The 14,856-nt window shown below is 52.9% G+C and overlaps 1 protein-coding gene across 2 annotated transcripts in view; it reads right to left on the bottom strand.

Annotated features, from left to right (window-relative positions):
• Nucleotides 1–639: 639 nt before the first annotated feature.
• Adamts16 (ADAM metallopeptidase with thrombospondin type 1 motif 16) overlaps nt 640–14,856 on the bottom strand; it is a 131,290-nt gene continuing 117,073 nt past the window's right edge. For both annotated transcript variants that reach the window (XM_046430335.2, XM_046430334.2), the window contains exons 19-23: nt 14,169–14,370; nt 13,840–14,034; nt 11,549–11,773; nt 2,558–2,705; nt 640–1,833 (exon numbers count right to left, since the gene is read on the bottom strand). In XM_046430335.2, the coding sequence (XP_046286291.1) occupies nt 1,718–1,833; nt 2,558–2,705; nt 11,549–11,773; nt 13,840–14,034; nt 14,169–14,370 (886 nt within the window). In that variant the 3' untranslated portion in view covers nt 640–1,717. The remainder of the gene's footprint in view (nt 1,834–2,557; nt 2,706–11,548; nt 11,774–13,839; nt 14,035–14,168; nt 14,371–14,856) is intronic.

The raw sequence follows: 14,856 nt of genomic DNA on the forward strand, positions 1-14,856 counted from the left end.
GTGACAGACACCAGACTAGACGCTGTCAGGGTATTTTGTAGATGCGATTAGGGTAAGTCAGTAGACTTTGAGGAAAGCCTATCTCCCTCCACTCCATGGGTGGGCCTCAGTCTCATCAGATGAGCCCTTAGACACCAGCACTGAGGTCTCACTAAGAAGGGATTCTGTCCCAAGCTGGCACCATGGGGACCCTGCCCAAGTATGCAGCCCGCTGTCTCATGGAGGCAGACCCAGGAAGGCCACATCCACTCAGCCTTAAATGTCCAGCTTTGCAGTCCTCTGTATGGTTTCAGGGTATCCAGGCTCCACAATTAGGCAAGCCAGTTCCTTAACCCATCACCCCACTTTTCTCTGTATGTCCTATTGGTTCTGCTTCTTTGGAGAATGCTGATTGGCAAGCAGGGGTCGCAGGGTCAGGACAGCTTTCCCACTGGACATGGCACCAAACCTCCATTGCCCGAGGCCACCGTCACCCCTGCAGCCTCTGCCTCACGGAACCATCTCTCCTGGTCTAGTCCAGCCCTTTCTGAAACCCTCCAGCCCTGCTCCTCCCTCTGTGAGGCTCACTTTCCAGTATCTCCTGCCAGCCCTCCATCTGGGAAGCAAAGCTCACGGAGAGTCACAGTGCCACTCAGGGGCTTTCCGTACAATATAAAATTTATTATAAAACTTCGGCAAATATAAATATCCAGATGCCCATTCAGAACGGAGCCACACCATAGGAGGGGAGCCAGAATTAAGCACCAATGAGGATAGGGAGACGGTGGAGGCCCACGGTGCAGCCGGCCTTCCTCCTCGACCTGTTCCACAGAAACAACCAAACTCACAGAATGAATTTGAAAACCCCACGACACACAAAATCAGACCGCAAGGCTTCCGGTTATGATCACACAGACTGCTCCGCAGACATCTCTCATGGCAGGAACCCCTAATGCCGGGAGAGTCAGATCTTGCTGTAACCTGTTCATCCAATCCATCATTTAAACCAGAAAAGCACTAAGAAACAGGTTCGAATAGGAAACCTCGCTGGTAAGTAACTGAGAAAGATAAAACAGTAAGTAGGAAGGTCTCTCCTCCAGCGCCTGCGTCTGAAGGGGAAGAGGCCCTTGAGCAGGGATTTCCCTCTTTGGGTTCGTAAGCAATGTCCAGATCAGGGGCCTGGGAGCACCTGAGGGATGACCTAAACCCCCATGGCCACTGGGGTAGGAGGGGGAACCTGGGCAGAGCCAGGGAGCTCCACAGCACCTGCCCCTCCAACCCTGAGCGCAGAGGGGCCTCTGAGGTGAGGCGGGAAGCTGGTATATTAGTGCACTTTTCTTATTTCACAGCCTCTCCTTCATTTTACAAAGCACCAATCGTTTAGTGTTCAGCATGGTCAGCTCTGCCTGTCTTTGGACTGATTTAGCTGGAATGTAAATGTGGTTGAGCACTGCTTCTCCTGCTTCACAGTGTGGGCCCTCCTGCCTGATATGCCAGAGATTAGCCCACAGGGCCCCACAGGTCACCCCAACAGGAGACCGTGCACCGCATGGGCACGGGTATGCATGTGCCTCACCCTGAAACACTTGTGCATGCACTCTGGGTCAAAGGGCCTAGCACTGTGTTCCCTGTTCCAGCTGAAGCTTCCTTGGAGGCATCCCACTGTGGACGGTACAGAGACTCTGTGCTGAGACTCCTCTGCTGCTCAGTGTCTTCTCTGCGTGGGGGCCGGTCCGACTCACAGGTTGGACTTGGAGCAAGTCTTGCAGCACTGCTTGCCGTAGAATTTGTGGCTGCACATCCCATGCTGAGGCACCAGGTGGCACCAGTGGAAGTAGTCTTTGCAGAAGGTGTCTAGAAACAAGCATACTCTACGTTAGCCAAGTGCACTGAGCACAGCATCGGCAGACCTCTGCTTGCTAAATAACGGCAGACTTATCATTGGAGGGCAGCTCTTCAGGTCTAACAGAGACCTGTAGAACTTCTACTTTTCCCAAGACCTGTGGGAGTTTCTGGAAAAATTTTGAGCTTCTTCTTGTGTTACATGCACCCACCCAATCACCCATCCTCCAAGATGATGGGTTCTCTAGGACTGAACACCAACTGCCTTCTTCTCTGGGTGAGCCCATTCCTTGTCCCCTGTTCCATTTGCTGTCAGAGGAACCATGGCAGATTGCCAGCTCTGCAGCTGCTTCAGGCACGGGTGGTGTTTTGAGACCATTAGAAGAAAGTGAGACCTTTGTGTAATGCAGGGTGAAAAGCTCCGTTAGTTAAATTTTTCTTCTTCAAGTATTGTAAATAGCCTTGCCAGAGTCAGGAATCATATGCCTTTTAAGGTCAGACTTACATCACAAACAGCTCTGTCTTTCTAAGGAGGCATGAAGATGGCAGAGGCCTGCTTCGTAACTATTTTATTATAAAACTGGAGGACGAAGTGACAAAAAAGAAAGGGCATAATGGACAGAAGGCCCAACTCTGGATTTCTCCAGCCATGGGCACCCCCACTTCCACAGGCCTTCCAAGGAACTACTCCTGAAACCTGACACCCCCATCCCACATGAGGGGCTCCAGTGCTCACCTTTCTTCTCTGGGATGGTGCAGAAGTGAGTGTTGCAGGCCAGGGAGGACTCAGGCTTCTGGTGTGGTGAGCAGTCAGAGGCTGGCCGGCCCCCTGCCATGCACTGCACAGAACGCCTCTGCACACCTCCCCCACAGCTGGCTGAGCACTGCGAGAGCAACACAGAATGGTAACCAGGCTGCCAGGTCCCAGCACAGGGCTGGCATCACTGTGCCCACCCACCGAAGAAGGCAGCTGTTGCATGCCAGCACATCTTCAGTGAGGATGAGGGTCAATAAAAGGCATCTGAAGTGATGCTCAGCCCCAGTACAGACAAACTGCCCCTGCTCACCCCCTCTCCCAGAGTGCTTCATGCTGGGCACTGGGTTGGGCTCCTGCAGGAGATTTCTGAGCCAGCTGGTGACCCTTCCAGGTGCTCAGGTGGGAGGCAGCCCTGGTATGACTGGGGTCACTCAGGCTGGGGTTTCAACAGCTATAGCCCGAGGGAACTCCTGAGATCAGGCACTCTGGGGCAGAGTAAACTTGGTAAAAATAATTATACCAAATAATAATGGATATTCATGGATTGGCATGTTATCTCCTCAAATAGGCAATAGTGAGAAAAAAAATACCCTTAGGTTCCAACCTCCAAGAAGGTTACCCATGAGTTATTCTTTGATTACAGAACAAGAGGTTCCCCCTTTTTGGTTTCTAATTAAGTATTTGAGAGAATATTGCTGATGTCAGACCCAGAAGCAGGGCAAAGGTACTTTCTTACCTGTTGGTTCTCCCCTAACTCTTAGGGCCTACACCAGCCCTGGCTACTGTGGAATGCAGGGTTCCTCTTCCTTCCCCTCCCAAGCATCCCCCTTGCCCAGGTGGTCTCCCTCTATGACTGTGGTTGCTGCCCAGGTCCTCGATTAACTTCAGGTATGGACAGAGGGGAAAGGTTATCATAAGCCTGGAATGTTCTTGGGGAGCCATTGATGGTCTGATGAACGCAGGAAACGGGTGCATTTCTGGTGATATCAGTTTTGCTCTCTGTGTCCGATGTAAAAGAACCAATCCTTCAGGGAATGTCCTCACTCAGCCACCCTTCAGGTGGTCCTCACTGGGAAAGGCTTCATGAGCCAGCTCCTGGTCACTGCTCCACCCCAGGTTCACCGGCTGCAGTGCCTGGGCGGTTCTGCCAGCTGCAGGGATCACTGCTCATTGTGCCTGGGCCTTCACATCCCAGGGCTCTGGGCCGGAGCAGAGAAGGAAGGGGTGTGCCCAGTAGATGATCCTTCATCAGCTGGCTGGGTGCACACACCACAAACTGTGAACTGGACCCATCCAAGATCCACTGGGGCAAAGAAATCAGGGGGTAAGTGACTAGAGAGGCAGCGGCACCTGGACCCATTGTGATTAATCCACCTCAAAAGGCCACTACACAAGTCTAGACTAAATCACGTACGTGGCGCTCCAACAAGGCTCCCAGCTCAACAGTGTTAAGGGTTAAGCCATGAAAGAAGACCTGCAGAAGATGGCCCAGATCAGGGTTCAAAACTCCGGGTGTGTGGTGCCAAACTAAGTGGGTGCTTAGCTTGAGGGATCAGGCTGTGCAAATCTGGGGACATTCATGACCAACACTGCTCACCCAAACCTTGAAGACCACGTCCTGGAGTCCCGCTGCAGCCTGTCACAGCAGAGGCTGTGGGGGCTCTCCATGGCTGGCACCAGCCCACAGGAGCAGCCAACCTGAGGCCCAGCTTTCTTTGCCTCTCTAGGATCTGCTGCAATCAGCACTTTCAAAGTGACCTTAAGTCCCCTGGAAGAGCAACCAGGTGATGGAGCAAGTAAAACATCTTCCTGTACCCTCGGGAAGGGAGAGGTGGGAACACTGTGACTCTAAGCTGAAGCAGTCATTCACTTTCTGCTCTCTGGTTAAGGCAGAGCAGGCCCTGGGCCTCTGTCTGGAGCATTTCTCGGAGGCTTAGCCCCTCACTTCAACGCCAGTTTCAGCAAAAGTCACCAATAATTCAGTTTCGATATATGTCCATGGCAAATGAACAAATAATGATACGGGCAGATTCATGTCTGGTTTCTGAATTATCAGGGTCACCCACAATAGAGCCGGACGTTTCCTGTTGCTTACAACCTTTTTATGAGCATTCTGTGGAAACACAGCTCTGCCTCTGTTCTGTGTTCTGCATGTCGGGGGTGCACCGAGGGCTTTGGGGCACGGATGTGCCGTGCTGAGATGGCCATTCCCAGGGTCTCATTGGGCATATCCACATCTGTTGGGGTCCACAACATATTCCATCCTTCAGGCTGAATTTCTTTCCTAATCAGCAGCTGGGGAAGAATTCTACTCTTGCTAAGGGTATTATGCCCACCTTAGCAATCAAGAGAGCTCTCCAGAGACTTTCATCAGTCATAAAATAATTAATATCTGGTTTGATTCATTTTTGTCATTGATTCTCTTACTCAACAAATATTAATCACTCATCTCTTCTGTACCCGGTATTATTCTAGGCGGCAGATACTCAGTGATGAACACAGCGACTGGCCCTGGCCTCAGGGTGCTTTAAAACCCAATTCTCCACATGTCTTTGGTGCAGCGGTGAATAGCTGGGACCTTGAGGTGGTGCTGACTCTTGGCATCCCCGCCTCCCCACATGGCTGGATCGGAATCTGCACCAGGCTCTGATGATTCAGACACACAGTAAGTATGAGAAGCCTTGGTCTAGAACGGTTTAAAGTTCCCCAGGGAAAACATACTTATGGGATAAACAGCCTCTAAATTCCTCAAAATTTGCATCTCTCATGTAAACTGGAGGAACTAAGATGCAAAGCTCCAAACTGAAAATATTTTGAAAAGAATGTTTTGAATCAATAAAGACATTATTATACAAGGAGATGGAAGGGAAATAAGAGACTTGAAAATGTGTGTTCATTTCTCTCCAGGAAGAAAAAAAATGCAAGTTGTTTGTCAACGGCACTAACATGGTGGCTCAGACCTCAGCAGGGTGTTTAGAACTCCCATTCCAGACTGTCCGCTGAGTTGGGCAGCCTCTGGTTCCCAGGCAAACTCAGCTAAGAAGCACCTGGACCCCTTGACCACCAAGTGAACTCCAGGGGTGGAGACCTGTGGGCCAGGCAGGGACAGGAAGAGACCAGGAGGCCACGGTTAGACAAGACGGTGGGCAAGTCACTGAAACAGCACCACTGGGGAAAATAATGCTCAGTGAAAAGACAGTCTGGACCCTGGACCTGGAGGCTAAAGCTTTGGCTTCCTCCCCCAGCTTCATGAGACTCAACTGAGCCTCTTGCTGATGGCCCAGATAGGCCTCCATGCTGCTCAGTCACAGTGACCTGCTCATCCAACCCCCACCCAGGGCCAATTGTTGGCTCCTTCCCCAGACCACAGTTCTCACTTTTGAATGTGCATGGAATCACCTGGAGGACCTGATAAATAGACTGCCGGGTCCCCAACAAAAACCTGAGCTTGGGCTGGTGTGGGAGGCTTCAGGGAGCCTGTATTCTAACAATGTCACTGTGGCTACAAGTGGGGACACGCTGGGGGAGCTGCTGCCCAGGTTTTCAGTTCCATTGCTGTGCTGTTCCCTTTTATACTTTTCAGAAATGACCTCAGCTACCTCTACCTCTAACAGAAAGGGTCCACGGAGTCAAAGTGTTCTGACTGTGAATGCTGAACCAGATCACCCTTTAAAAAGATCGAGGCTCAAGATCATTGTATTGTCTTGAGCAACTAATTAAAAAAAATAGTAGAAGACAGAATGAATAAATAAATAAATAAGTAAATAAATAAATAAATAAATAAAAAGATCGAGGCTTTTTCCAAAGTGTGGCCTTTGCAAATGCCATCATCCCTTATTCTCAATGGGCTGCTTCTCACTCCGTCCAGTTGCAGCCTTGGAGAAGACCCTTGGCCCCTTATTCTAAATGAATCCTTCTATTCATAAAACTCCCCCCCCAACACAGTACAGCCCCAAGTCCCAGCAGCTCTGCAGGATCAGTGTGGACATTCTTTAAGGTCCACTTCTCCTACTGGTATGGAGGCTCCCCAACAGGACTGGGCTGTTGATGGGTGAGCGCACCCTGGCCTGGTTGTGAGATGTGGTGGTGGGGTGAGGATACAGAGCAGGACCACCCTGCACTCCAGTGGGTTCTGCCAGGGATGGGCAGCATCTCACAGTGCTGGCACCTTCCTGTACCCAGAGAACCTCTCCTTGCCTCCCTTCCTGTTGTTCTCAACCCTGCCCAGCCTGAAGCCATTGCAGTGAGCCCAAGACTCCCAATTGCCAAGACTCTGTCCAGCTGGGAAGATGGACAGAGATGTGGAAGAGTCACTGCAGTATCCAGGGGGACAGTCCTTCCCAGGCACCAGCAGTGAGCGTCTTCTGGCAGTTCCAGTATGGAGTCAGCTGCCTTGGGATGACATTTATTCCTCGGCTGGGAGACCACCTTGCTGGTTATCAGAAAGACCACCTTGCTGTTATCAGAAAAATGCTGCAGATCCAGATTGGGTCTCATGTCCCCACCCACTCCAGTGGGTCTAACATAAGACAGGTCCTGAGAACACATTATTCAAAATGGTGAAGAGCCCGATTCTCTTCTTTCTGAGAGTCTAAGACCCCGGAGTCTCCCGTGTCACTAGTGATCTGATGTCTGATTTTAGAGAGACCAGCGGCTCACTTTAGGAAACAACACAATGAGGTGAATGGGAAAGATGGTTACTCTCAGTCATTAGTAAAATAAATCAAAGAAAAGCAAATAATAATGTTTGCTTCTAGCACTTTTGTTGTTTTTAAATGAGAGAAGTACTTCTTTTCTAGGCCATTGAGCTTTGTGGAAAAATGCCAGTGGAACATGGTGACTGCCAGTCTCCAAGTGGCGCCTGATGTTCTGACTGCCCTACCTTGTCACTCATTGGACACATTGAGATCATGGGGCTTCTCGCATGGGATAGTTGTCCCCCAAGCACAGGGGACAGTGAATACCTAAGTACTTGCCCACTTCCGAGGGCCACAGGTTTCTGGCTTTCATCTCCCGCCTGTCGTGTCCCCACTGAGAGGTCCCCATTAAGTTCTCCTTTGATGTGCCGTTTTCTGCTGGGCCTCCATGCATTCTCTGCCTTCAACTCTAGAGCTTCTTTGCACTGTGACTTGTCCCTCTGTTCCAGAGCCAAAATGCCAACTCGACTGAGAATGGAACCACGCAGGTCTCAGTGGCCTGACCCAGGGCAGCTTCTGGTGGCTTATGCTGCAAACCTGAGTTGAGGAGCTTTGGGCTGTAGCTGTGGTGCCAATTCAGTCCGTCACAAGCCCAGCTCCCTTGAACTCGGGAGGTGTACCACGGCCGGTCAGTGGTAGTGAGCTGTCCTCGCCCGGTCCTGGCCACATGGCAGCTGTGAGGACGAGGTGCGGGTGCCCTTGTTAGAGGTCGGCATTTGGCACTGCATCAGAGCCACAGTTACCAGGGTGAAAACCCAGCGCTCCGTCTGTGACATGGCTGCTGACTCCTCACAGTGCAGCGTGCTCCTCCGTCAGTCTGTGCACAGTCCTGGTAAAGGGCTCCCAGAGAGAGAGCTGGGGCCCCCACACACTCAGCAGGGCCACATTCATCTCTGTCATGTGGAGCGAGACACAGTCCAACAGGTGATCCCGCTTAAGCCGTTCCCAGACCAAACAGTATGGGAACCACCTGACTAAGCCCACATGACTAAAATGATCTGGCCAGTGCTTCACCACGCCCACCGTAAAATGTGGGGATAAGCAATGCCATTAGATCTGCAGAAGCCCCACCGAGCAAACCAGGAACAAGGACTTTCAATTGCTACAAGAATAAGCCTGTCTGGTGGCAGAGCTCAGTGGTCACCGGCCATTCACTACACTGGCAACGTCCCAGTTTGAGGGCACAGCCATGGGTACAAGTGCTCATGGCAAGCGTAGCCCCTTGAGTTATCACCTTTCCCAAAACAGCTGCAGTCTCCTAACAGTGGATGAGTCACAGTGGATGGAGACTTTAGTCTGCTGGTGGTAAAAAAAATCATATATTAGACGACCAGATGGGATTCTTCAGACTTGCAAAAACGATTGAAGATGTCCTTTTGGTTTTAGGTTTGGGTTTGAGTTAAATATTAGTAAACCTTGTTTTACTCTTTCTAAATGTGCTGGCCGGCTCCGTGCTGAGCAGTCGGGGTTAACAGCTGGGGTTGGGGGCGGGACTCACCTTAGGATCCTCAGTGTCCTTCTCTGGTGAGGACCAGACCTGGGCTCGTCATACCTGCATACCCACAGCATCAGTGGGGTGAAGTATGGCATCGTGTGGGGGGATTTTAAACTGCTATTATTCTAATGAGCTTTTATCTAATTCTGAAAATCATTCCATGATGGACTTAGTTGGTTCTGTTAAGATGTCTGTTTTCTTTGGGCTTCAGTAAAATAAAAACAAAGGGGTGTGTGTGTGTGTATGTGTGTGTGTGTGTGTGTGTGTGTGTGGTTTTTGTTTTAGGTACTGGGGATTGAAGTCAAGGGCTTTTAACTACAGTCACACCCCAGCCCTTTTTATATTTTAGAGACAGGGTCTCACTAAATTGCTGAGGTTGGCCTTGAACACACCATGGTTAGGATAAAGTCGACCTAAGGAGAGAACCAGGTTGGGGAGAGCTGGTCACTGCCAGGGAACCAGACCCTAGGCTGGCTAAGCATGTGAGACACAGTGGGTTCCTCAGCTCCAGGCTCTGTCCATTCTTGGACCTCACCCCTGGCCACCTGCTCAGTGAGCCCCTGACTCCATGGACACATATTTCCTTCCCAGGACGGGTTGTGTAGGCAAGTACCACCTGGCCTGTGGAGTGGGCTCCAGTGGCCTTGCCCAGTGGGTCCCATCACAATTCTTCAATCCTTCAAACATACTCAGATCAAATTGGTCACTGGAGTCTATGGGCCTGGCGACATGGCGCCTGGCGGGATGTGAACTGTGGGCAACTGTTGATGAGTCACTGGCTGCACTCGGTTTGCTTTCTCCAGGAGCTCCCCTCACGCACCTGACATGCACATGTGCAGGGACAGCGTGGACCTCCCGACCCCAGCAGCCTGCTCTCCAGCTCAATCCTGGGAATCTGGGGGGACACACCGGCAGGCAAGCTGGCATTGTCTTTGGCTATCAGGGATGATGAGCTACGAGTGGGTCCCTTGGCAGAGCCTGCCACGCTGGCAGACAATGAAAATGAACCTCAAGACAAGGGCACCCCCTCCCCTGCGAGGAGTGGGCTCTCCAACAAGGCCTGAAGCAGCTGCCCCAGTGCGCTCATTGGACTCGTTTCCCTGCAAATCCACCCACTCATCAAGCATTCCCTGAGCGTGGGCTGGGTGCAGTGCTAAGCACAATACAGCACGTGCACAGCATGTACATACGTGGATATGTGCGCATGTGGTGTTCATACGTGTGCAAGTGCAGTACATAGAACATGTGTGTAAAACACCTAGCAGATGCTTCCACCTGTGACCTGTGGCTAAACATCATCCCCATGGTGATCTGCAGGGATCTCCCCTGTCTGGGCCTGCGGCCGCTGCACGAGGCTCCAGGTGGGAGGGGCGGGTACCTGGGATGCTCCAGACAGCAGTCTGTACTGTGTCCACACTTCCTTTATCAGGCCTGGGGGGCTGGGGGTGTGTGCACGCTTCCTCAAGGGGGCCGCACCCTCCCTGGGTGCCCTCCCTTACTGACGCTGGGAGCCCAGAGTAACACTCGCTGTGATGCAGGCTCCTGGGACAGGCTGGCACAAGGAGAGTGAGTGGACTGTCCCAGCAGGTCCCCTTTGTGGGCAGTGGCAGGAGTTAGACCAGGGGAAGACCATTCTCTGGCACCAGGCACTGGAAAGACCATTTGGGAAATGTCTTGGAGAGAGACCTGAACCCTGGAAGGTGCTTCTGAAAGTGACGTGGCACAGACACCAGCCCGTGTTCCCTGGGATTGGGTGCTGGAATCCACAAGGGCACCAGCTGGGGCTGCAGGAAAGCCCTGGGTGGGGCGGCCTGATGCCCCTGTGCATCTGATAAACTTGGGACTTTACCTCGGGTATGTTGGAGCAATGTACCTGACAAGCTTTGGGACACTGGCCAGGGACGGAGGTGTTTCTGTATGACAGGAGCCCATGGCTCACTCTGCTGCCAGCCGACCAGATAGTCACAAAAGGAAAATGTCCCTGAGCTGGACAGATGCGAGGCTAGACTGCTGGCCGGTGGAGCCGGGGTTGCATGCAGGACCCCGGCACCCATGGTCTGCGTCCTCCTGGCCTGTGGCAGGAATCCCAGCAGGTGGGAGAGGAGCTAAGCGTGGTTCCAGACCAGAGGGAATCCAGAAACTAAGGGCCTGGGAAGCAGGACCCCAGACCCAGAGAGAGCCGAGGCTGCTGGGAACCCAAGCAGGAAACAGGATGAGGGATGGGGTAGGACACAGTCTCGGCTGAGTTCTTCCTTAGAGTGGAGGACGTGTGGGAAGAGGAGGAGCATGGCATGAGAGAAACCCCGAGGGAAAACAGTGGGCACTCAGCAGAGGCCAGCCAGCTCCCAGCGCCCAGGCAGGCCACTGCATTCCCAGGGTGTCAATGGCCTCTCTACTTTTCACAGCCTCATGGTTAAACTACAAACTGACAGCTGATGACTTACTCCAGATCTCACATTTCTTCTCATTCACACCCCTCTCTGAGAAATCCTGCCCAGCTATGACCAAAACCATTATATTTCTTTACACTTAATGGGACAGAAACTCAGAACAATACACACAGGGCCTGTAGGGCTGAGTGACATTTGGAGTCCATCCTCAGAACGAAACGCCCAGGAAAGGGGCCACCTGCACATGCTGGAGAGAAAGGTCATGGGGTGGCCAGGTGGGCTCGGGCAACACACCTCTGCAGAGAGCCCCCCACACCTCCCACAGGCCACCAGACCCTGGGGCCGGGAGCTGTGCCACTCCCCCAACAGGATGCTCAGAGCCTCTTACCTGGGACCAGGGAGAGGCAACCCAGCCGCCCCGTGGGGGCCCTGCGGCAGCCTGTAGGGGGTGCGCAGGGCACGGGAACAGCGCACAGGGACGTGCCAGCTCCAGGTCGGGCTTTGGCACGTGCAAGCACTTCCTGGAGGCCAGCTCCCGGTACTTCCCCGAGACGTACTTCTCAGCACATTTTAGGAATCGTTTCTGGGTCCCCCTGTCACACGTCGCAGAGCACTGAAAGAGGAGGCAAAAGACGGCTGTTTTTTTTTTTCCTCTTTTCACAATCAGCGGTTGTAATGTCTTCTCATGATATTAGCTTGAAAATTTATATGAATATAGACATTTAGTGGCAGTTATTGGGCCTTGGCATTCTGAAAGGCATGATGGATCCATCACCTTCACAAGGAGGATCTTGAGGTCACAGTGGTATCTGATCATAAGCAGGGGCAGGACAGTCAAGAACTGCTATAGGAATAATTCTGAAGCTACTGTTTCACTGAAAGGTTAGAATATTGGGCTCTCACTGATTAAGAACTAGAGAGATTTTATACACAAAGAACATGAGATAGACGACACAGACCCACAGATTGATTCAGCCACCCAACTTCAGGCATGTTGTGGGTCCCTAAAGCAGAGACAGGTAGAAGCAGCCAAAGGCTCACAGATCTTCCCCAGAAAACGGGGTGCTGCCCGTGAAGACTGCCGCATGAATTGAGAGAGCAAGCACATCTCTGCTCCCTCCAAGGTATTCACTAAGCCTGGGCTGTCCCTGCCACCAGCAGCCTGAGGGCGCAGAGAGACCCTGGGCAAACAGCACATTGGGCAGAAGTCTGCAGCTGCCCGTCAGGCAAGAACAAGGCATGCTGCTTTCCCTCAGCCAGGCCCAGGGGCTCTAAGAGGAAGCCTGGTCCCCAGTGTTGGTGACTTGGGCTGGGGGACAGTGGGTGAAGCTGAGAAGCCCAAGGACTGCCAGGCTGAACTGCCATCAGGTGGCCTAAGCAGAGGGGACCAGGTGGCAACACCTGCCCAGCTCTGACCTCACATCCCCAACCTTCACCTCGCAGGTGTGTCTTCTGTGTGTTCCGATGTCACAACAGAGATTGCCCTGAAATCATCATCTGGGTTGTTTAGTGGACCATGCCTCAGAGAGAAGCTCTGGGGTGTGTGTGTGAGTGTGTGAGTGTGTGTATGTGTGTGTGCAGGCACATATTCCATTTCTGGCCAAGGGTTTTCTGCCTAGACACAGCCCACAGCCTGCACAGCCCAAGCTGCTCGCTCCACCATTAAGCTCCAAGGGCATGCACAGCTGACGTATCTTTTCTCATGACGTAGGATTCTGTCTGGAGACACTTGCTCCTGTGCCTGGGTGAAAGAGAGCCAGGAGCTTCTCATTAGAAATGACCAGCTTGCTCCGGTGAGCGAGCATGACCTTTCTAGTTTCTAGTGGCAAACAGCAGGATTAAAGACCCTGCTCGGCGCTTTCCATTCTGAACAAGGCATTTCTGAACTAGCATGGGGAAATGAGACACCTAGAGGGACCCGTGTCCGACCCTGAGGAGTGTGGAACCGGGACGGCTAGGAGCTTGTTGCCTGCCTGTATGGACGTGCAGAGCTGCAGCCCGGGAGATGGAGACCCCTCGACACTCATGCGGATGGGTGCTCATTTGGTGGGCTGCTGCTGCCATTCTGTGGGTTGTAAGGTATTTGAGGTCCTTTAGCCTCACTTCGCCAAAGCAAGTCAAGAAGGCTTCCACACTCCAAAGCCATGCTTTCGCTGTGGTCCCATTGTGATGGTCTCTAGGGTGGCCCCTGAAGGGGGCAGCACAGGATGGGAATTCCAGGGCGCTCAACACAGAGACGTCCCCTGGGAATATACAGGCCGCTTACATATCAGGAAATGAGACTTCTTTATCCTAAGTGATCCAGCTTCTTACTGCTCTGCCCTGGGGGAGCATCTCCTAGAAATGGTTGCAACTGTTCTGGAGTTAGGGGATGCTCTGGGACCCCCTATCACCACGAGGAGGGTCCCCTGTACTCACGCTCGTGCCCTGTTCTCACACTCCTGTGCTGGATGCTGACCGAGTGGGGCAGCATGGACGTTCCTGGGGGTGATGCTCAAGGACATGACTTAAGGAGTAGACCTGAGCCCAGGGAGGGCCTTGAAGAGGGGCTGGGAGATTCGGGACTTGGGCAGTGCAAGAAGCCAGGTGAAGGAAGGGGAGCAGGAAGCAGGGAAGCAGGAGAGGAGGGCGGCCCAGGAGGTGACTGGCGAGGCTGTTCCTGAGGACTGGGAGGCCTACCTTGGACCAGGCGGACACCAGCCACTGCAGCTTCTTGTGCTTGTGGCAGCGCTTCAGCAGGCAGGGCTCGTGAGTCCTGGGCTTGGGCTCCGCGGTGCAGGTGGCGTCGGGCAGCAGCTGTGCTCTGGCTGAGGGGTTGGTGCTCTTGCAGGCCACGGCCCTCTTCCTCCACCCCTTTCCGCAGGTTTGGGAGCACTGCGCACAAGAGCCGACGGTCAGCCCCCGGCAAAGGAGGCAAAGGAAACAGACAGTGCCGGGACCCCAGGCTGCAGGCCCTGCGTTCCATGGGGAGGGCCATCCACTGCCCCCTGGCTACCCCACCCAGTTACCTCTGCCCAGGGCCCGGCGCTCCATGCAGGTGGGCAGCTCTGAGAGTTGCAGGCCTGCCGGCTGGAGGGCACAGGCTGTGGACACAGGCTGGCCGGGACAGTCTCCGTCTTGTAGTTCGCCCGCTGTGTGCACCGCACAGGTCGGCTCTGAGTGCCCCCGCCACACGTCCGGCTGCAGGTGCTCCAGTTCCCCACGGACCAGCTGGGGGGTTGGCAGAGAGAACCACAGTGAGGGCACAGATGTGTCCTGGCCCCAGGAGTGGAGGTCGGGTCTCTAATGGCACAGTGTGGCTCGCACGGCTTCCGAGGTGCGGTCTGCACCTGTGTATGCTTTTCAACTACAGTTTCCACAGAGGAACCATTTCTGCCCCCAAATCTGTCCTGATCCCACTTGTTCCTCCCATCTTACTGAGGGATCTGCCATTCTCTCCCCTTCCCTGGCTTTTGGGCTTCCTGGACTTGGAAATAACCCAGCTTAGAGCGGTGTGTCTGTTCTCTTTTATTAAACAGAAAGCTCCAAACATATTCAAAATAAAGAACCTTCACATTCCCTCCACTCAACTCCAACAAGTGTCAGTGTATGTCCTTATGCATGAGGCAACTTAAAGCAAATTACAGATGGAAATATTTCAGTGTCTCTGAAAGATAAAAGTTCTTTGTTGTTTAACATAATCACAATATCATGATG

The sequence above is a fragment of the Marmota monax genome, unplaced genomic scaffold, assembly GCF_021218885.2.
Source record: "Marmota monax isolate L192 unplaced genomic scaffold, Marmota_monax_Labrador192_F-V1.1 WCK01_AAM20220418_F8-fsc00082, whole genome shotgun sequence".
Classification (NCBI taxonomy): domain Eukaryota; kingdom Metazoa; phylum Chordata; class Mammalia; order Rodentia; family Sciuridae; genus Marmota; species Marmota monax.